General features: G+C 42.8%; 1 protein-coding gene across 2 annotated transcripts; it reads left to right on the top strand.

The window, feature by feature from the left end:
- Window positions 1-1808: 1808 nt before the first annotated feature.
- On the top strand, window positions 1809-20948 carry B4GALT4 (beta-1,4-galactosyltransferase 4). 2 transcript variants are annotated; one of them, XM_039221165.1, is made up of 6 exons: window positions 1809-2210; window positions 5525-5757; window positions 7955-8142; window positions 13766-13888; window positions 16603-16707; window positions 20033-20948. In XM_039221165.1, the coding sequence occupies exons 1-6, from the start codon at window positions 1958-1960 to the stop codon at window positions 20163-20165; spliced, it is 1035 nt and encodes a 344-aa protein (XP_039077096.1). In that variant the 5' UTR covers window positions 1809-1957; the 3' UTR covers window positions 20166-20948. The 2 variants fall into 2 exon arrangements, with proteins under 2 accessions (XP_039077096.1, XP_039077097.1); XM_039221166.1 differs by lacking the exon at window positions 16603-16707.
- The last annotated feature ends 1609 nt before the right edge of the window (window positions 20949-22557 follow it).

The raw sequence follows: 22557 nt of genomic DNA, 5'->3' as shown, positions 1-22557 counted from the left end.
GTGGGTTCAGACACCAGCCCCACCACTTACTAATTGTGTGGTTGAGAGCATGTTCTTTAATCTCCCTTCATTTTTTTTCCTCTATAAAATGACACTAATGATTCTTCCCTTGCAAAGTTGAGATGAGAAGTAAGTTAATACAAATGATTTAACCCCAGTGCATGCCACAGAGTAAATGCACAAATAAATCACTCTTCTTATTAGCTGTTATTACTGCCTTCGGCATCAACTTCTTGCAATACCTTCACAAGACCCTAAACACAGACCATACTGTTTAATTGCTTCCTGAGTCAAATCTTTTTTGTGGCTTGACTCAGGAATCTAATCTCCATTTATAACATTGACTCTAGAGAGAAATGCTTTCTGGGTTTCTTTCAGAGTAACCTAGAGCTAAATTTTTGGAATTCTACCCTTTAGTAACTAGGAGACTATCTCGAGGAGGTGCTAAGATTGTTTTATTTTTCATTTTCACATTGAATTACCACCTAGGGATCCCTATGTCTAATTAAAAAAATAAAGACCAAAACTCAACAACTATATTTTCACTATAAAAGGACAGAAGTACATCATACAAAATTCCCAAAAAGAGAAAAAGTATGCTTGGCTAATCCCTACTCAGTGTAATTCTTGTTAGCTTTTGGCTAATATTTCTCTCTAGAGTTTTATTTCTATAGTTTTAGTGGTAATCATACACACATACAGAGTTTATTTCTGATTTTCTTTTATTTAAGATTTGGTCATACTTGTTTTCATTATTACTTAAAATTCAGAAGTGAATTCACCACATGCTTGTGAAGTATGAAATTAGAATGACAATTCATCAACTGACAGTGAGAAATACAGTACAATAGGGTGGTGCTTGGGGCAGCCACCAGTGTGTCCTGTCCACCTGCTGGCCATCCTTAGTCTAGAGTCGCTTTATGTAAGTAATAGAACAATAAGAGCTTGGTCACCACTTGCTTGGTGCTTGCTGTGTGTCAGGAGGTGGGCTAGCACTTTATGTATAGTACATTAGGACGTCCAGCCCCACAGTAACCTCTTGAGGGAGCTACTGTTTTTATCCCTGTTTTACAGGTAAGGAGACTGAGATTAGTCAAGTGACTGGCTTGAGGTGTCATGGCTGATATGTGGTCGAGCTATAGTTTCTGCCCAAATCCAAACCACTGATCTTAAACACTGCACTGTAGTTCTACCTGTTAGTCTTACAGATTGCTGAGCGCCTGTGTTGGCATTCTCTTCTGTTTCTGGCCCTCACCCCCACCTGTCGGGATGTGCCCCGTGCCAGCGCCTCATTGTGAATGTGACATTTATAGCTGAAACAGCCTGGACTTTAATGCCTGTTGCGGAACATGTTTTTCTACCTGTCACAGAGAAGAGTCTCCTTATTTTCTCTTTGAGTCAAAATACAAGATTTCACACATTGCTAACCTGCTCTAAAAGCTGTGCCAGAAAGGGGCCACTAAAGAAAAAATTGGGTGGGCTGTAATTTGGGCCATGCCCGACTCAGAACTGAGGAAGCTTTTACAACCTCTTCTTTGCCTTCTCCTCCTGTGCGACATCTGGAAATGCCTTTTCTTCTTGGGTGACAGTCAGCCTGAGTGGTAACCCAGACAGAACTCCTGGGATGTATAGATGGCTGGAACCTTCTACCTCTGAAATCCGAATTTCTGATATCAAAGCCTTCATTGGAGAATTCCCATTTACTGTTAGTCGAGATCCTCTGGGGATAGGTTTTCAGTTTGCACTGACGTGAGTCACCCAGGATAGGATTTCCAAGTGAAACAACATGTCTCTGTGATTGCCTTCCAGAGATTGTTGGAGCAGAACTACTGAACGAAATCAGACATTGCATCTTCAGTTGTCACCAAGTTTGCCATCGGATTGAAAGAGTTGAACTCGAAGCTTCCTGCCTGCGGTGAAGTGGAGAGGGATACATAATTCTCCCGTAATAACAGACATGGGCTTTTTAGTGACTTTGCACCTTTCCTACAAGTTCCGGTTACTGTTGCTTTTTCTCTTAGGCCTGACAGTGCTTGGGTGGGCCACCAGTAACTATTTTGTGGGTGCTATTCAAGAGATTCCTAAAGCAAAGAATTTCGTGGCTAATTTCAACAAGGTCCTAGTCTGGGAGAAGGGAGACACTCTGACTAAGGAAGCATCCGTGAAAGAAGCAGACCTCAGCAACTGCCCTGCTGTGTCTCCATACCTCAGTAAGTTTTTTTTCTTTTTTTCTTTTCTTTTTTTTTTTTTTAATATTTTTATTTATTTCTAGGAGAGAGAGAGAGAGAGACAGCTTGAGCAGGGGAGGGCCAGAGAGAGAGGGAGACACAGACTCTGAAATAGGCTCCAGGCTCTGAGCTGGCAGTCAGCACAGAGCCCGACGCGGGGCTCGAACCCACGAACCGCAAGATCATGACCTAAGCGTAAGTCGGACGCTTAACCGACTAAGCCACCCAGGCGCCCCCTTTTTTTTTTCAAGTGCTATGTAAACTTTTTAGTTAAATATCACATTTACACATACAGAAAAGCGTCAAAATCAGAAGCGTACAGCTTGGTTACATTTCACAAAATGAACAAAGGTGTTCATTTAACATCCCAGTGTGTTAAATTAAGAACTGAGGTCTTCCTGGAACCCTGGGGGTCCTCATGCTTCTTTCAGTCATGACCTTTATTTCCCGATTCTAGCATCATCCATTAGATTTTCCCTGTGTTCAAACTTCACATAATTAGAAACACACTGTGTAATCTCTTGTGTCTGGCTTTTGCTGTTCAACAGTATGTTTGTGAGATGTGTCCATGTTGCTGATGTATAGTTTTCCATTATACAAGCATACCCAGTTTTAATCTCAAGCCACAGAAGTCTCAGAAGCACACATCAGCAGACATATATTTCATTCACAAGTCTGCCTGATGAACTGGGGGGGGTGCATTGATTGAGGCTGGTGGCTGTGCTCCATGTGTCTTACCTTCTCCTCCTGAGACCAATGAGCTCGCCTGGGTATGTCCGTCTCCTGGCATCCACAGAGTACAAGAGCACAGGTGGGGAAATCCACTCATGTCACATCTGTTTGCATTCTGTGGCCAGAAGTATTCAGTCAAGGACAGGACTGAGTAGGTCTGCCAATGTCATCATTAGCGTTTATTTCTTAAATATGTTGTATATTCTGAGTCTCCTTTGATGTCTTGCCTTTCAATTTAAATTAACATTAAATTGGTTGGGGTGCCTGGGTGGCTCAGTTAGTTAAGCGTCCGACTTTGGTTCAGGTCATGATCTTATGGTTCGTGGGTTCAAGCCCCCATTGGGCTCTGTGCTGACAGCTCAGAGTCTGGAGCTTGCTTCGGATTCTGTGTCTCCCCTTCTCTCTCTCTGCCCCTTACCTGCTCACACCCTGTCTCTCTCCCTTTCTCAAAAGTAAATAAATGTTAAAAAAATAATAAAATAAATTAACCGTAAATTGGTTTTATGGAACACATTGATGAGAGAGGAAAAACTCCACAGCGATATTAGATACAATCCACAAAGTTTCTCTGAGACCTCTGAGGCTCCAGAACATCAAAGCACTTGTAGTTCTTCAGGGTACTCCTCTGAGCCTTACACTATTTCCTCTCTCCCCAATGCCTTTCTTCAATCTGTGTCTGCTTGGTAGATTCCTGTTTGTTCATAAAAAATCCAGTTTAGATTCCTTCTGTCTCAGAAAAGCACATACACTAACGTAGCCCCTCTGGGGTGGCTTCTTGCTCTGAGCTGAGCAAAAACCTGCAGACCCTCTTTCCTAATTGAATGACAGCCTTGTGCTGTGTTTGTATAGGCATACTGCTTTTCTTTACTCAGTCGTGGAAAAGCCAAAATATCACTCTTGATTATCCAAGGGAAATTGCTCTGCTCACAAGTTACACAAGTTGAGATAGGAAAATGACGTATTGAAATGCAAATCTGACTTTACTGTCTCCCTTGTTCAAAATCCTTATAACATACTTAAGCAATAAAAGTTTTCATAAAAAATACATGGGCCATGACAGAATACTGAGGGAGTACCTGGATTAAGAGAGGGACAAAAGTAGTGATGAAATAACATGGGCCATTAGTCACCCAAGAGGAACAGAATGGGGAAGATGCCATGGTAGTGGTAGGAGACTGATAGTGAGTGGGAGCAGGTGCTAGAAGGATAGGGCACCTGTAAAGTTAAGACAGTGAGAAAGTGAGCAAGGGTACTAGTTTACATCAGGCTTGTTGCATGGGGCTCCTTCCAGGGCCAAGAACAGAGGCGTAGGTTTGCTCACATGGTGGGGTTTGAGAACAGGCTACATGAGAAACCACAGCAACAGCCACACCATTATCTTCCGGCTGCTCTGTGGCCTGGCAGCAGCTCTGGTAGCTTGCTTTTCACGTCATTTGCTTTCTTCCTATTTGTTTTTAGGGCATTTCTGCCTGCTGACTCCATGTCTCATGCCTTCAGGAAAGGCTCTTTCTTATCGGCCAGTTATTGTCTCTAGGTGGCTGGATGCAGTTGTTTGCCCTTAGTGCTGTTGGGCTGAGTCAGCCTCTTCATGGACACTGGAGCCTAAGCCTAAGCAGCCTTGGCTGGGACAGTGGTAGTCACATGGAGCAAGGCGTGGTGACTTACACGTTGGAAGGGCCTGTGACTGCTTTGTTCAGGAGAGGACGGCACAACACGCAAGCATCTTGAGATGTTACGGCCTGACCAGTATATATGGAGTTAAAAAAAAAAAAATGTGTGGCTGAGTTCTCTATGCAAAGCGCTGCCTCTTCTCTTATGGAGCACGGCTATTCAGTGTTAATCCCTGTTAATTCAGATTGAAGAAGAGGGCCAATGTCTTCAGCCTGATCTGTAAAGCCTTGCATGAGATCCGGTTCCCATGGATGGCCTTGGGTTTCAGCCAGTCAGGCTGTGTCCAGACTTGTTGAGCAAGGGCTCCACTGGGGGTGTCTGCTACTGTGCACAATGGGAGAATTGTGATATTGCACCTACATGTTACTGCTGGGTTAGGTGTGAGGCTAGCTGCTATTTCCTTTCATGGTTTTTATCATCAGGGAGGTAGGTTAGCTCCCAGGAGCTCATGGGAAGAGTGGGAAGATGGCCTTGCCCAGGAGCTTGAATTCATGGAATGCTCCTGATTTTTAATTTTGAGAGGGAAAAGAGGATTCAGCAAATTTGAGGTTACTCAGTCTAGCCCTGATCTCAGCTCTTTACCATGGCCAATGGGACAGAATGCATCTCCTTCCTTACGGATGAATCATAGAGCCAGAATTGGTTACCCCACCTCAAGAGAATGCTCTCATATGTCATTTACTTGCTTTTGCAGACAATACCCTGGGTCACATAACTCTGGTTACAGTTCATGACCAAAAGAGGCTTTAAAGTAATAATAATAAGAGCTGATACTCACAGTCCTCACTGTGTGCTGGGCAATGTCCTAAGTGCTTTATGTAAGTGCTCATATAATCCTGTCAGCCCGTGATGAGATAACTACTGTTCTTTCCTGTGTCCTGTTTTTATCGTAGGGGGCCAGAACAAGCTCGTTTTCAAACCAGATCTCACTCTGGAAGAGGTGGAGGCAAAAAATCCCAAAGTGCACAGAGGCCGGTATCAGCCCGAGGAATGTAAGGCTTCACAGCGGGTCGCCATCCTCATTCCACACCGGAACCGAGAGAAACACCTGCTGTACCTGCTCGAACACCTCCATCCCTTCCTGCAGAGGCAGCAGCGGGACTATGGCATCTATATCATCCACCAGGTGAGGGGGTGGCAGACCAGGGCTCTGTTCTCCCAGTCCTTGTCTCTGAGGAGAGACCGAGGGACTTGGCCCTTTAGGTATCTTGGGTAAAAGGAGCACCAAACCGTCACCAGAGAAAAGGTCTCATACCTCATTTATCCATGAAAGGAGCAAAGGAAATTCTTGTCTCAGAGTAAGACTAAGTGCTGGGAATTTTATTGCCTCTGACATGAACCTCTGGAGGAAGTCTGGTTTGTTTTGTTTTATTTTTGTGTGTTGTGAGCCCTTCCGTATTAGCCAGTGACTGCCCACATATTTTCTCCTGAGACTTACCTTATATTTCCTCCCATAGCTGCTATATACTACATGATGAGATGCTGGAATGTTTCATTATGGAGCACGGCTATTCAGTGGGGATCTAGGCAGGAGATCCTACAGATTACTGTGTTAATAGATACTGTGTTAATTCTAGGACTGTCTCCTTCTTTCTGCCTATAACTTTTATTATATAAGACATTTTATGTTTAGTCTTCACTTTTCTGACTCACTTATTGGTTTTCCAGAGGACAAATCAGTAGGTATTCAGTAAGTGATAAGTGTAGGCTGCTTTTGAAGAATTTAACTCTAAGTAGAGTGGCTGATGAAAGATGCCTGTATTTGGTATTAATGTTTATTAGAAAAAAAAAAAAAAAGACATTCACTTAAATATCCGTATCTAGCTTCCCCAGATTGTCCCAGACCATCCAAATAATTCCCCTTCAAATCCTTACAGATGCCAAGAATGCAAAGTCATTAACCACATGCTTCATACTGTTTTATCACTGACAGTATTTGCTTTAGGAAAACTTTTCGCAAATCAGAGGATATAGTTCTGCAGTGTATACTTTATAATAAACATGGGCCATTTTTTAGGATTTAGAACAAAATTTTACTATTGGTTTATAATTATTTTTCTTTTTAACATTATTAGTCATTCTCCGTCCTTACTCAGGACAGCCACCCTCAATGTACAGTATTTTGTGACTAGAAAAAATGTGTGCTTTGTGTTATTCTTTTCAGGAAAATACTGTGGTAACTCTTGAGAATTGCCTGTACTTTTCATTACGATAAACTGTTTATTACCTTCTGCCATTAAATATTAATGTTTATTTATTTTTGAGAGAGAGAGAGAGACAGAGTATGAGGAGGGGAGGGGCAGAGAGGGAGACACAGAATCTGAGGCAGGTTCCAGGCTCCGAGCTGTCATACAGAACCCGATGGCGGGGCTTGAACTCACAAACTGTGAGATCATGACCTGAGCTGAAGTCGGACACTTAACTGACTGAGCCACCCACGTGCTCCAAAACTTCTGTTTATAGGTCCAGATTTCTTGTTTTTTTCTGGCAAGCTATGTCTGTTAGAAGCTAGTGAAATTTTGTTACATAGGGTAAGATTGGGATCAGTTGGAAGTTAAACAGTAAAGCAGTGATGTTAGTTGGCATGACTACCATGTAAGAAGGTTTGTAGTTTTATGTGGAATAAATTTTTGTGAGTCATTTTTATTTGTATTTTAAAACTATGACCTTTTTAAAAATTGTGAAATATACATAAAATTTAGTATTTTAACTTTGTTTGTTTTTTGGATCAAACCATTATATTGAGGGGCTTCAGGGCAAGGTTGGAACAAAGAAATCTGATGCCCTGAGCCCTGCCAGAATCTCCCCAGGTTCACAGTCACTAAAAATGCATCTTAACTATTTTTAAGTATACAGGTCAGTACGGTGAAGTATATTCACAGTATTGTGAACTAGTCTCTAGAAATTACCCACCTGGCCAAACTGAAACTCTATACCCATTAAACAGTGTCCATTTCAAGGCATGCGTATAACTTTTAGCATATAAGTGTATATGAAAAAAAAAACCCCACAAAACACACACAAGGAAACAAGTGGTCTTTTATTGTTATTGCATCTGCTCTGTTAGATCTTCATGTCACAAGTATATTCTTGTGCTTTGGAAAGAATAATACCTGCTCTTGCCTCTGAACTGAGGAGTAGCACGGATAAGAAACCTTATCTCTGGAGCTTTTCAAGTTTTAATTTCTGTATCTATTTATACAGAAATTATATCTATATCTATTTATACATCTATATCTATAAATATATCTATACTATACTATATACATCTATATCTATAAATATATCTATATCTGTTTATACATCTGTATCTGTATCTATAGGCTGGAAGTAAAAAGTTTAATCGAGCCAAACTCTTGAATGTGGGCTATCTAGAAGCTCTCAAGGATGAAAATTGGGACTGCTTTATATTCCACGATGTGGACCTGGTGCCCGAGAACGACTTGAACATTTATAAGTGTGAGGATCAGCCCAAGCATCTGGTGGTTGGCCGGAACAGCACTGGGTACAGGTAAGCAGTAAGGCGGCTCTGCCCCAGGGCTTGCTTAGGCTGAGAAGCTCGCTCTGATGTCATCAAAGCTGTGAGGGGTGTAGTGTCCAGACTATTATAGAAAAGTAAACAATAGGAGAAATGGTCCATGACCTATCACTTAAAATTCAAAACAGGAATTATAAGAACCTTGGCAGAGGATGAAAGAAAAAGGGAAAGAACAGGAGTGGGAAAGCAATCCAAGCATTGCAAATGATGGCCAGCCCCACCCATGGCACGCCAACAGTGGAACTTCTACCAGCAAGTCCACACTGAGTAGGTGTCCCCGACTTCATCTTGTAGCAGGAAATGAGAGCGTGCCCCATAGGTCAACATTTAGGCCTCTGTTGTCAGACTGTGACTTTTCTTTTCAGACTGTGGCATCTTTTCAGGGGTCTGAGGGAGAGCAGGGAAGGGCATATCCACTGAGTAGCCTGTTCAGGGGCCAGGACACCCAGGACAAGTTCCTGACTCTTAAAGTCACTGTGAGAGTTGCTTAAACACCATCATTTCTATCTTCATTTCCACCCCCTCTGCCTCCCAGCAGACGCATAGCTACTGTTGAGCCTTATTTCATACCAGCCCCTATTCAAGCAAAACCAAGGGGAAATAGTGGCCAAAGAAATCCTCCATAAATGAAACTATGTTTGCTTTCGGATGTGCACGTTTATCTGTCCACATCCCCCAGGCCCTGCGTTGCTGTGTGCTCATGTCTGTGGTGCTTGCTGGGCTAGGGGCCATGAGACCAGTTTGAGTAAGGCTAGTGTCCACCCTCAGAGAGCTCCCCATTGCATAGCTGGTGTGGGGAGACGGGAAGCCACAATGAAGTTGCATTGATTTTGCACTTCTGCAAATCCTACTGTAATCACTTGGTAATGAGGGGGAGACAGGAGGAGGCAGGGAGAGAGAATTATAACATTATAAAGTCACACAGGGGATTCCACCATTGTCGGCTTGGGGAAGTGAACATGAGACAGAAACCATGAAGCCCTTACTTAATCTCCATTTCTGTGCTTCTCAAATTGTGTAGATCTCTCACTTTGGACTACTTAAGATGTTTCCATGTGTAATATTGTAGGTGATTTTTGCCTCAGGTACTGACTTTGAACCCAAGCCCTGTGTAAACTTGGGATATAAACAAATGTCTAGAATAAGCCACAATGGGTGAGCACACAGGGTCTTTAAGAAACACTTATGGAAGGGTCTAAAGCTCTTCTCGAGGGAACGTGGCACCTTTGTCTTGTGCAACAGTGGGAGCTTTCTAGCTTCTAAGACATGGAAGCAAGAGAAAGCATGGCCTGGTTTTGGGGAGAAATGCAGTTCATTAGGGCTTGAGAATGAATGTCTGGGATGGTGGAGAGAGGAGAAGCAAGAGATGAGAATAGGCAGGAGCCAGACTATGCAGACCTCGTTCAGTCTGCTAAGGAAGTTGGATTTCCTGTGGAAGGGACCCAGGGGCTTCTGACACATGGTTACAGCTGAAGAATGACAGGTGAAAGCTTAGTGCTGGCCGTTAGTGTATTGAGTGGAGCAAGGCAGAGGGGAGAAGCTGGGAGAGGAGATGCCTTGCTGATAAATTAGGCAGAGGCAGTGGGGCCAGAGGGCAGGGGAGGGGTCTGGAAAAGAATCACAGATTTTTTTCCTTTGGGGAATTATATCCTTACCCGGAGGTTTTGTTTTCTGGTCTCCTTGAGCCAGCTCTGCATGGAAGAAGACAGCGTATTATGTTGGGATACCTTGGCATTTGCAGAAGCATGTCTGCCATCTGTGTAAAATTAATAAACTATCACCATGTCTATAACGGAATACCTGTACTTTGACGCTTTCATAGGATCCAATTCCTTCTGAACATCTGTGTTGAAAACAACAAGGTTGTTTTTGTTGTTTGTTTTAGACTGTAGATACACAGATTGTTTAAAGGCTTTCTGTTGGGATTCTAGATTTTTTTTCTTTTTTTTTTAATTTATCTGGACCACAAGAAACTGAGTTCTTGGGCTTCCCTGCTGGAAATCAGGGAAGTTTTCAGCAAAGCTTCAGTGCCATAATCATGGATCTTATCAGATGCTACTTACTCTAAAAACAGCCCCTGTATGAATCTTGATTTTTTTTTTAATGTTTTATTTATTTCTAGGAGAGAGAGAGAGAGAGAAAGACAGCGTGAGCAGGGGAGGGTCAGAGAGAGAGGGAATCACAGACTGAAACAGGCTCCAGGCTCTGAACTGGCAGTCAGCACAGAGCCTGACGCGGGGCTCGAACCCACGAACCGCAAGATCATGACCTAAGCGAAAGTCGGACGCTTAACCGACTAAGCCACCTGGGCGCCCCCGAATCTTGATGTTTTGATTTGCTCTTGTAACTGGCCAGACATTTCTTTTGTAACTAGATAACAGAGAGCCTTTGTCTTCTTTGAGTAACCGGTGGGGTTTTCTTAATAGGAATCACGTGATTGAATATGTCTCCTCTTCTGATCTGGATGTAAGAAGTTCTGAGTCAAACCCATGGCCTTTTTTTAGGAGCTGAGAAGAATCTTATTTGTAGATCAGAGTTCTAATATATTTCCCATGTTAATCTTCTATTCTGTTTTAAGTTTTCCTCTGGTCCTTGTTGTTTTTTACATTTTTCTACTTCATTGTATATATCATGTAAACTGCCTCATCTTCTGTGTCCAGAGAGAGGTCATAACAGGTAATGTAGGAATTGCTCTAACCCTCCCTCCCCTACTTGTTACCTTTGCTACTTTGGGCAAAATCTCTCTAGTTGCCTGCAGGAGAGCAGGTGGGGTTGAAAGCAGCTAGGTGTCTGCTCCCTGATGGTAACTATGTTTCACTGAGGCACAGAGATTAAAACCCCACAGCTTTAGCTTTAATCATTGTTACCACGGGAGAAGTTCACACCCTCCAGAAGGAAGAACTTGAAGTAACTTGCCGAAACTGTCTCAGACTCTAATGTGGCCAGAAATTAATCTTGTTTATCTTCCTGACTATGGATCAGTGACTTCGAAGACTTGGACCAGCCAGTGGCAAATTTTACTGCCAAGAATTCCTTTGGTAACTGACTGCTTTCTTCAAGGACTCTACTGTTCTTTTATGGCTACATTTTCCCTACCGTTGGGCCTTACAGCCCTTTAAAAAAAAAAAAAAAACCAGCTGTTCCAAGGCCAATTTAATATTTGTGCTTTCCCTGATAAGAAAAACCAAAAGCCAAGATCAACAGGTAGACATTTGCCATCTAAGAAACAGCTGAGAAACTGAGAGTTCCTTAAACCTTTCTTTCTGGCTGTGTCCTTCTGCACCTCTCACTGCGGCTACACTGCTCTCCAGATGCTCCCAGACAGCCCGCATTTGCGACTCTCTCCACTTTTCCTCATGGAATTCTGGCCACCAAGAGTTTCCCCATTTTCCTACCTATCTGAATCCTCCCAGGCCCACCAGCCTGCCCCCGATGCCTGGCCTCTCCTTCCTCAGGATGCTCATGAAGCTCACCTCTTGTGTTAGACTATAAGCTCTTTGAGAGCAGGGCCCACCTGTTACAGCGTCTGGGGTCTGTCTTGCCCATAGTGGATAGTGGTTATTTAATAGATCACTCCCAAATCAGTAATGCTGGTTCTCTCCCAGTGACCCCTTGTTGGTGCTTGGCAGGTTGTGCCTGGGCAGTGGTGCTGCACAGTGTCCTGATGAAACTGCTGGCCTCAGGTCCTTCAGAGTCCAGTGGTCATGGCTACAAGTCACTGCAGTAGGTGTCTTGGCCAGTAACAGCTGCTTTCTGAACCTGACATTCCTTTTGTTTATTTAGGTTGTTGTAATACCATCTTCTAGAATTTCAGATTGAGGGGTTACAAGTAAATCTATTTCCATTGTAGGTTAAATAGGACTTGCCTGTCTATACTCAGAACATAGAAATAACTACAAATTGGCTTTTGGGACTGACTCCACCTGTGAGATAGCAATGTCTATGTGTTTATTGATCTTTCCTTTGTTTTTTTAAGTTTATTTTTATTTTGAGAGAGAGTGCAAGTGGGGTAGGGAGATAGAGAGAGAGGGAGAGAGAGAATCCCAAGCCATCTCCTTATATCACAGAGCCCGATATGGGGCTCCATCTTACAAATGTGAGACCGTGAGCTGAACCGAAATCAAGGGTCGGCTGCTTAACCTACTGAGCCACCCAGGTGCCCCTCCTTTTGGTTTTTCTTATCTAGAAAAGCAGAAATATTTAATTGGTCCTGGAATACCAATTAAAGTTAGTTAATTAAAGTGAAGTTAATTAAAGTTAGAAATCTTCCATATATTTATATCTTTTTATTCAGTAACATCTAAGTTATTAAGCTGCCTTCATTTGCATTTCTGAATTGTTACAGTGTGATGTTTATTTCTCAGATTTGCTAATTTGTGTGCCAATAATCCATATGAGTCCATATGACTGGGAGGTGTTCTCTGACCTCTCAAGGCCCTTCTTTACCTCTTCTCCCTTCTCTTTTTCTTATCAATATCCACATAGCTCCACTCTGTGCTCTTTTCTCTTGTCACCGACTGTGTTGTCTTCAGGCAATGTCTCCTTCTCCTGCCCCTTCAGCTACTGCCTCTTGACATCTTAGTTCCAAAGCCATATCTGTAGCCACTCTTCTCTTTTGATCTTGAACCCTATATCCTTTTGCCCATTAGCAAAAGCACCAGGGGTATCTCAAATTCAGCATATCCAAAACATGATATACTGTCTTCCTCTTATTGTTCTGTGTACTGTGGGGTTTTTTTGTTTGTTTGTTTTAAAAAGACTGTATCATCTACCTTGTTACCCAAGTCAGAAACCTCAGGATTGTTGAGGTGCATTGGCTCCTCCATGATGCAGACAATGAGATGGAGATTTGCATGCACAGACTTAGAGTTTGCATATCAAGTGTACAGGACCTGTCTCCTCTCCACCCCACCCCTCCAAAAAAAAGTAAAAGTAGGGGCGCCTGGGTGGCTCAGTCGATTAAGCGGCCGACCTAGGCTCAGGTCATGATCTCACGGTTCGTGGGTTCGAGCCCTGCATCGGGCTCTGTGCTGACAGCCAGCTCAGAACCTGGATGCTGCTTCAGATTCTGTATCTCCCTCTCTCTCTGACCCTCCCCTGCTCCTGCTGTCTCTCTCTCTCTCTCTCTCTCTCTCTCTCAAAAATAAACAAAACATTAAAAAAAGTAAAAGTAAAAAAAACCAGTATATTCACTATGGTATTCTATCATGTTGAACCTGGAGGCTGCCTCAGAATCCTCCTTAACCCAGTGCCCTTGGCAGCGTTACTATTCACCGGATTGGCACATGAGGTGAAATCTGTCGTTCAGCGCTGACGTTATGCTGCACATTTACAGGTACCTCTGTAGACCTCCGCACACAAACATTCACATAACACTTTGCCTAGTGAGCAGATGTGAGCACTTAAGGAAAGAAGAGCAGACAGGGAAGGCCAGGAACGGTGGGAGGTGGATGTCAAGTAGGAGTGGATGGAAGAAAGTGCATGGTCCTCAGAGTGTGCCTAGAATGCCAGCCCTGAAACTAGAGACTTCTGCAGTGTGTGGAGAACAGATGGCCTCGTGCTAATGTTACCTTTTCTCTCCTCTCTTTTGCTGCAGGTTACGTTACAATGGATATTTTGGGGGTGTTACTGCCCTTAGCAGAGAGCAGTTTTTCAAGGTGAATGGATTCTCTAACAACTACTGGGGATGGGGAGGCGAAGACGATGACCTCAGACTCAGGTGAACAACAGGGATAGGTCCCCTTCATGGGGCTCTGCTATCTGTCAGTGGTGGCTCTGGAAACCCGCGTTTGTGGATAGTTCCCCTAGATGCCAGTCCAGCAGGTCATGAGACCGTGGAGTCAGGCTTAAAGGGGGGCAGGGGGCAGGGGGAGGGAAGGATGGCCCAAATTGCTGTTTGCCGTTGGTAGTTCAGGAATGGTGGAGCATCATTTGTTTCTGGTTTGCAGGTGTTTAGGGACCAGATGTGTTGATGGAGGGGGGGTGGGGGGTGTCTCTGCAGACTTGGTGGGTATTACTTACGGGCAGGGTCCAGAACTCTGCAAAACTGCAATTTGAGGAAAGTGGTCAGAGAGCCTGTTGTTTTTTTGTTTGTTTGTTTTTGTTTTTTGTTTTTTTTAAATGTGTTATTTATTTCTAGGAGAGAGAGAGAGAAACAGCGTGAGCAGGGGAGGGTCAGAGAGAGAGGGAGCCACAGACTGAAACAGGCTCCAGGCTCTGAGCTGGTAGTCAGCACAGAGCCCGACCCGGGGCTCGAACCCACGAACCGCGAGATCATGACCTAAGCGAAAGTCGGACACTTAACCGACTAAGCCACCCAGGCGCCCCACTTTTTTTTTTTTTTTTTTTTAATATTTATTTTTGAGAGAGAGAGACAGAGTCTGATTGGGGGAGGGGTAGAGAGAGAGACACACAGTCTGAAACAGCTGTCAGCTCAGAGCCTGATGCGGGGCTGGAACTTGGGAACTGTGAGATCATGACTTAGGCTGAAGTCAGATGCTTAACCAACTGAGCCACTCAGGCGCCCCTGTAAGCCTGCGCTTTTGATCCGACGCCAGGGGATCCTGGCACAGTTCTCAGTTTCCAGAGCAGAGAGTGCCAACAGCCTGTAAGAAGTGGCACACCCAGGATCAGCCGGGATGCCCTTTTACCCTTATGCATTAACTAGCCCCCCACACTGGGAGCAGCTGCTGGCCTGACACTGTGGACAAATTCGGGGCTGCTGGCATTACCCTCTGATTCTCTTGCACTACTTTCTGCTCTGGGGGCTCAAAGGGAGCCTCCTCTCTCAGCTCTGCCCCTTCCTCCCAAACTTGCGTTTTGTGACCCAGTCTTATTCCTAGCTCCCAAGAATAAGTATTCAATAGCCTGAGGCTAGTATCTTCAGACTTCTAATAACAAGGCTTTGGGGGCTATTGGGAGACCCTCTTTCCTTGTACTGTTGCCTCTTAGAAAGGACATTTCTTAGCTGGGGTTCTGAAGTAATAGATGTGTCACTGCCAGAAATGTTCCAGTGCTTTAGTGTGAAGAAGCCAGGGCTCCATGTTGGTCTTGTTCCCATGTCTAGGCTGAGAGCCTCTGGAATGTTTCTGGCAGGAGAGAATGGATTTCCCTCAGCATAGGCTCCATATGCGTGGTCAGAGTGATGGGCATCAGCACTTTATGGCCTGTTCCATCAGCAGCCTGTGTGGCTCTGGCTTATGAAGTAGACAGAGGGTACCTGATAGATTTCTGGGCAAGGGTAGCAAGGACTAGAGATAAAGAGTATTCCTAAGGTTCCCCAAATCATTTCACTGTCCAGATGGGATGACTAATAGAGTCTTGCATGTATTATGTGACTTTACTATCTCCTCGATCCTCCTCAGCTTGAAGACAGAGGGGAGACCCCAGTTTTTCTTTCATCTGAGAAAACCATCATGGCCTCCAGAGTGGTTCTTGACAAGTAGCTATGAATAAACCAATGATTTGAACGTAAAAGTTGCCTGAGATTTATTTATTCACCTGGGCAGTAGGCACCACCATTCTTTGCACTTTTATGTGCAAAGAAATTACAAAAAAAAATTACAAGTTTGCAAAGCAGGCTCCGTGCAGACTGTCTGATTTGGGCCTGTCATATCTATACCACCACGGCCATTTTGCAATGAAGAATCCATGACCTGGAGTAAGGAACTGACTTACCAATGTTATAAATAACAAAGCCTAAATTTGTACCTGGGATTGTAGGCCTTAAAGCTTGGGACCTTAAGTGGTCATTACTTTCTTTGTTTACAAAAAGGAAACACTAAATAAATTAGGTATTTTAAGAGACTTGATTTTCCTATTTGTCATGGTATGGTTTAAAAAAAAATTTTTTTTAAACGTTTATTTAATTTTGAGACAGAGAGAGAGAGAGCACGGAGAGCACGAGCTGGGGAGGGACAGAGAGAGAGGGAGATACAGAATGTGAAGCAGGCTCCAGGCTCTGAGCTAGCTGTCAGCACAGAGCCCGATGCGGGGCTCGAACCCATGGACCGCGAGATCATGACCTGTGCCGAAGTCGGATGCTTAACTGACTGAGCTACCCAGGTGCCCCTGTCATGGTGTTTTAAAACAATTATAATAAGTACTTTTTCAGGTGTTTTAGAAAATGACAAACTATAAATTGACACCTCCCCTTTGTACCCCAATAATAAATGTTAAATGTGATTCTTTTATTTATTTTTCTTTTTTTAAAAACTGTGATTCTTTTATAGACTTGGTGCCTGAGGCCCGATGTTAAAAAATTCTTTTTTTATCCTAATTTTAATATTCTAATATTCCTAATAATGAAGCTCTGTGTGACTGTACACGTGTGTGAACACGTATGTAAAGTTTTATAAGTGATGTTTTTTATGTACCTAGTGGTAGATTAAGTGGGATAGACTTTTTAAAAACATACTTCTCTTATTCTTCTAGGGTTGAGCTTCATAGAATGAAAATAATCCGGCCAATGCCTGACGTGGGTAAATATACAATGATCTTCCACACTAGAGATAGGGGCAATGAGGTGAATATAGAACGGTAAGTCCTGGATTCATATACCTGGGAGGCTACCTGCTTAATTTCTTCTGTCAGTGAGGACTCTGCCAAATTCAGTCAGATGAGCCAGTTTCTTTTGTTCAAAGCTTTTTATTAAGGCAATTTTCAAACAGACACAAAAGTAGAGTGAGTGGTATACTGAACCCTCATGTACCCCATACCTAGCTTCAACAGTTACCAACTCATGTCCTCTTCCTCTCTTCCTCCTCCTGCTTTTTCCTCTTCACCCACTAGATTATTTAGAAGCAAGTTAGATACCATAGCATTTCCTGTGTAAAATACTTCAGTATGTATCCTTCCATATAAGAAGTCTTAAAGAAAGAACCACTATACCATTATTGTACTTAAAGTGAAATTAACAGTACTTCCTTAATATCATCAAATATCCAGTGAGTGTTTGGATTTCCCTGATCATCTCATAATTTTTTTTCCTTACCAGTTGGTTATTCGAATCAGAATCTAGACAAAGTCCACGCATTGCATTTGGATGATCTCTCTGAAAAATCTCCCAATCTGTAGATTATCTCTCTTCTACCTTTTACCCACTGCATTTTATTTGTTGAACAAATCAGGTCATTTGCCTCCTGTAATTTCATACCTTGTGGATTTTGTGACTTGCATCCCGCTGGTATACCTTCATAAATGCTTCTGACCTCTATGTTTCCTTGTAAGCTGGGAGTTAGATCTGGAGGCTTGAACAGCCTGCAGTAGTATCTGGGGGTTAGAACACTTCATAGTGATGTCACATCTCTCTTCTTATGTCACAACAGGAAGACGTGATGGCTGGTTGGGTCTTTGTGATATTAAGATTGATGTGTGTGTTTAGATATTATCAGTCCTATCCAGGTTCCCCATCAGTCTTTCACCTGATGGTTTTAGCAACCATTGGTGCTCATTGAATAAGTTTATTATTCAATTAGGAATGACAAAATTCTGATATTCTATCAGGCCTTCTGCATTTATTAGATAGATTTTTCTGCAAAGAAGGCCTTGCCCTCTTCTGTTTGAGTATGCCAAGGTATGGTTCTTATAGAAAAGGCAGATAAAGAGAAAGAGTCAGTACTGAGTTTTCATTTTTCAAAATGATCACTTGATGTTCCCCAGCATCCTTCAGGATGTAGTTAATATTCTTTTCAGTGCTCAGTTTGTCTCATCGTTGGGAAGTGAGATCTTTTTCAAGCTGACTCCCGAGTCCTTTGACATAACTAACACTAGTTTTGAGAGCTCCAATCCCTGTGCTCCTGTGTGATGAGCTGTTCTAGGCTTACCATATACTTCTTTTGCCCCAAAAATTGGCCCATTCACTCAAGAACCCGACAGATAAGCCAGTTAGTTCTTTATGTGACTGTAGTTGAAGAACCTACAGTTCTTTGTTCTGATTTTTTCTTCTACATCTTAAAACCATATTAATGTGCTTTTAGTCCCTTTGTTAGAGTCTACCTTTTGAAAACAATATTAGGGGTGACTGGGTGGCTTAATCAGTTAAGTGTCTGACTTCAGCTCGGATCATGATCTCACAGTTTGTGGGTTCAAGCCCCATGTTGTGCTCTGTGCTGACAGCTCAGTGCCTGGAGCCTGCTTTGGATTCTGTGTCTACTTCTCTCTCTGTCCCTCCCTCACTCGCACTCTGTGTCTCTCTCAGAAATAAATAATAAAAGACATTTAAAAAACTATTAAAATATTATAGGGCTTTGTTAGAGTTTATACTTTAAAACAATATTAGAAGTCTTTTAATGGAACTAGAGTTTATTGTAAGTGAAATCAGTCAGTCAGAGAAAGACAAATATCATGATTTCATTCACTGTGGAATTTAAGATACAAAACAGAGGAACATAAGGGAAGCAAAAATAATATAAAAACAGAGAGGGAGACAAACCATAAGAGACTCTTAAATACAGAGAACAAACTGAAGATTACTGGTGGGGTGTTGGGTTGCGGAGAAATGGGCTAAATGGGTGATGGGCATTAAGGTGTTAAGGGGGGCACTTGTTGGGATGAGCACTGATAAATCACTTAATTCTCCTGAAATCATAATTACTCTATGTTATAGTGTATCCAACTAACTTGGATTTAAATTTAAAACAATAAAAATAAAAAAAGGCTTTTAGCCCATTTATTAGAATCTGCGACTTTAATAAAACAGCTATTTCTGTTTTCCATGTGTCTTTCTAGTCTTTGTCTATTAGGGATGCATTTTGCTCTTTAAATCAAAAAAATAATTATGGAATAGATGCAAAATAATACTTGTAAATTGTCTGAAAAGTGTGAAGATTCTTTGATACCATGAACAGTGGTAGTGCCCACCACCCAATTTATATTTGTTACCCGTGTAATGCCTCCAGACCCATTTCCTTCCCCCACCCCAAGAGGTCACGCTTTCCTGAATTTTTGTGATAATTACTTGTGATAATGATCATTATTTCTGCTGTTAAATTTTTTGTTGTTGTTGTTATTGTTGTTTTCCCAGAGGTATATATCCCTGTAAAAAAAACATTTAGTTTTTTGTTTTTCAGTTTCATACAAGTGAAATCTTACTGTATTATTTTTCTCCGACCTTACTTAGCTCATGGTGTTTCTGGTCTCTCTCCACATTGATCCTGTCACTGAAACGTATTGCTTTTCACTCCAAGTTCCTAGAGACCAATTCAGTTCACCACCTCCTCCACTCCCCACATCCCCAGGCTCCAGCCATGCAGTTGTTGCTGCTGCTTGAAGTGCATCCTGCTGCTTTGCAAGTCTCTGCCTCTTGCACAGGGTGATGGCCCTGCCTGGTTGTCTTTTCCTGCACCTTTCTTCTCTTCTAAGCCTCAGTCATGTCTACTTTCTCTGCGCCCCCTCCCCAGACTCCCTCATGATGTCAGGTTCTGCTTCATTCATCCTCTTCTACGTATATTCTGGTTTTTCTTGAGACTCTTAGGAGAGTTGTATACCCTCCTGCCTACAGACAGTACTAATGGGAGGATTCATAGATCCCCTGAAGCTTAGCCAAAGACCTGTTAGCAGTGGAGGGCGTGTATAGCATTGTGTCCGTGTTACTTGTGCATCCTTCCGTCCTGTAGACAGGTTGCATTGACTCTTCTCATCATGGGTCCCTAGGGTCTTAACATGAGGTCTGACACGTGAATACATGGCTATCATTGGTGTCCTGTTACTTTAGATGGGGAAAATTAACTTTTTGCAATAGGAAACCCAGCAGGTACGATAATTTACAAAGATGCTTTTGCCAAATTTGGGGGCTGGGCAAAAAGTAATGGAAATGTATGTTAAATTCTTGCATTACCATTTATGTTGTTCTTTTTATCCTTAGGATGAAGCTCTTACATCAGGTGTCACGAGTCTGGAGAACAGATGGATTGACTAGTTGTATTTATAAATTACTCTCTGTGGATTATAAACCTTTATATACCAACATCACAGTGGATTTCTGGACTGGTGCATGACCTTGGATCTTGGTGACATTTGGAATAACTGAATATTTTATTGCAATAATTTTGGACTAGAGACTTTCTCTAGTAGCACACATTAAGAACTTGTTGCAGCTAGTTATTGAGCTGAATTTTTCCTTTTTGTATTTTCTTAGCAGAGCTCCTAGTAATATGGAACGTAAAACAATTGAAAGAAGATAGCTTTCTTGGCTGTTTTTTTCCTTTAGTGTTAAATCTTGTAATACAGATACTTGAAGGACTGAGTATAAAAGGACGATTCAAAGAATACCATGAAGCCTAGCTCCCTGAGAACTTTAAGTTTGAAGTAATACATTACGGGCTAAGAAAGCCCATAGGAAATAAGATTGCTGAATGTCTCAGAGAACCAGAATTGTTCTCATCTGTGGTAGAAAGGTACGAAGAAGTCTGTTTGTTATTCATTTATCCTGCATGGTCGTCTGTGAAGAGCTGGGTCCCAGGTGGGAAGAAGGCTGCAGAAGAGAGGAGAGGGGAAGAATCCAGATGCGGTAAACTCGGGGATGAAATGTTGGGAGGAGGACAGTGATGGAGAAGCAGCCACGGCTGTGCTGGTCACCGCTGCTGCTACCCTGTTCTGGGGTCACCTGTCCAGACACGCCTTCCAGGAATAGCCCAGCAGGGAACACATCATCTACTAGTTTTTAAAATATTTTTGTAAAAATGATTTTGTACATGTAGGATCTGAATTAGCCATTTACAGATTACATATTAACTAATAAAAGATCGAAAGTACCTCTGTAGTAAAATATGGAAAAGCTTTTGGTGCCCAGTTTTGGTGTTTTACTGTTGTTTGAGGCCTGTAGATGTGTTCATTTCCGTATCCATAATCCTCAGCAGTTTAAAGGCAAATGAGATGGGGTCCCCTTACTCACTCTCTTTTTTTATCCTTCTGTTCCTGGCTCCAGGCCTATGGCCGGTGCCTGTGTCTCACCTCCTGGGCCACATCATGCTTTTGTTCTCTTCATTATCTTGTGCCTGCTCCTTGCCCTCCATCAATACTGGGTGCAGCCACAGGCCCACACCTGGTTGGTTATAGGATAGGAGGGGTGGAGGCCTGGGCTTGGGAAGCCTTTGATTTGGAAGGAAGATGGGGCTGTGGCACTGACTTGGGCAGTGGCAGTGATTTGCGGGGGAAGCCACCAGTACTGCTGAGCTTCCTGGGGTTGGGGGCCGCAATGTGAGAGGATTATCTGAGGAAGGTAATAGGAGATGGATTCTGGGTCAGAACAGAAATAGTATTTTGTTTGTGTGAGTGAATGGACACATAAATAATGTAGATGTGGATGTTTTTAAGCAAGCATTATGCAAGTGTGCTCCAGGGTCTCTCCATCCATCATTATTATATGACACTTTAATTGTTAAACTTTAACATGAATGAGTGCTAGCCAATAAGTGTAAATAATGTTCTTCCCAAACAGGGAGAGGGAGGGAATAGGAGGGTTTGGGGCTCCCAAGAAAGGGAGCAGTCACCTCGCAAGTGGGGAACGAGAATTTGAAAGGAAAATGCATTTTATAGATAGGACAGGTTTAACTAGGGCTGGCCTGGTTTACATTTAACTTAGTAGGGACAAGTAAAAGCTGTGTTTTTTCTTCATTTAGAAAGAGAATAATGATGGTCTTCATGTTCCTATTCTCTCTCTTTTCTTCAGACTCTTTAGCATCCTGCCCCCTATTCTCTTAATTATAATCATATGCAGACTGCACTGTTGTAATTGTCAAGAGCTCATGCCAAGATCCCCACTTTGGAGGCTGTGGGTCCCTGGTCATGGTTGGGAGGGTAAAGGAAGAGAACAATATGTGCAAGGAATTTGAGGATCCATATTTGAGAATTCAGTTTTTTACCAAATGGCAACAGAATACAGCTGCTACCATGTGGAAATACTGTGTGTTTTCAGTGACTAATAGGCATCTGCATTTTTTTAAACGTTGGAAACCACTGACCTATGCCTATTACTATTCAGATCAATCTTGCAAGCAAGATAATGCACCAGTCCGTTTAAGTGACTCATTGTGAAACTTCTCAAAGTGGAATAGAATTTTTTAAGACCTCAGGGTGCCTGGGTGGCTCAGTCAGTTAAGTGTTGGACCCTGGCTCAGGTCACGATCTCACAGTTTGTGAGTCTGAGCCCTGTGTTGGGCTCTGCACTGACTGCCCTGACAATGCAGAGCCTGCTTCAGATTCTCCATCTCCCTCTCTCTTTGCTCCTTCCTCTCTGTCTCTGTCTCTGTCTCTCTCTCTCTGCTCCTTCCTCTCTCTCTCTCTCTCTCAAAAATAAACATAAAAAAAAAAAACCCTCTATTTCCCTACCATGCCACTTTACCTGCACTGGGGTGCAACACCTGCCTGCTCATGGCTGCCGTCCACCTG

The sequence above is a fragment of the Hyaena hyaena genome, unplaced genomic scaffold, assembly GCF_003009895.1.
Source record: "Hyaena hyaena isolate Hyena2069 unplaced genomic scaffold, ASM300989v1 scaffold_961, whole genome shotgun sequence".
In the NCBI taxonomy this organism is placed as follows: domain Eukaryota; kingdom Metazoa; phylum Chordata; class Mammalia; order Carnivora; family Hyaenidae; genus Hyaena; species Hyaena hyaena.
Note: the sequence above shows the minus strand (reverse complement) of the source record. Positions and strands in the feature narration are given on the sequence as shown.

Bases quoted from the DNA above. Each gene is read 5' to 3' on its own strand.
- B4GALT4 (XM_039221165.1), top strand. From the start codon at position 1,958: ATGGGCTTTTTAGTGACTTTGCACCTTTCCTACAAGTTCCGGTTACTG. The intron at 5,758-7,954 runs GTGAGGGGGTGG...CTGTATCTATAG, and splicing joins GCATCTATATCATCCACCAG to GCTGGAAGTAAAAAGTTTAA. The intron at 16,708-20,032 runs GTAAGTCCTGGA...TTTTATCCTTAG, and splicing joins AATGAGGTGAATATAGAACG to GATGAAGCTCTTACATCAGG.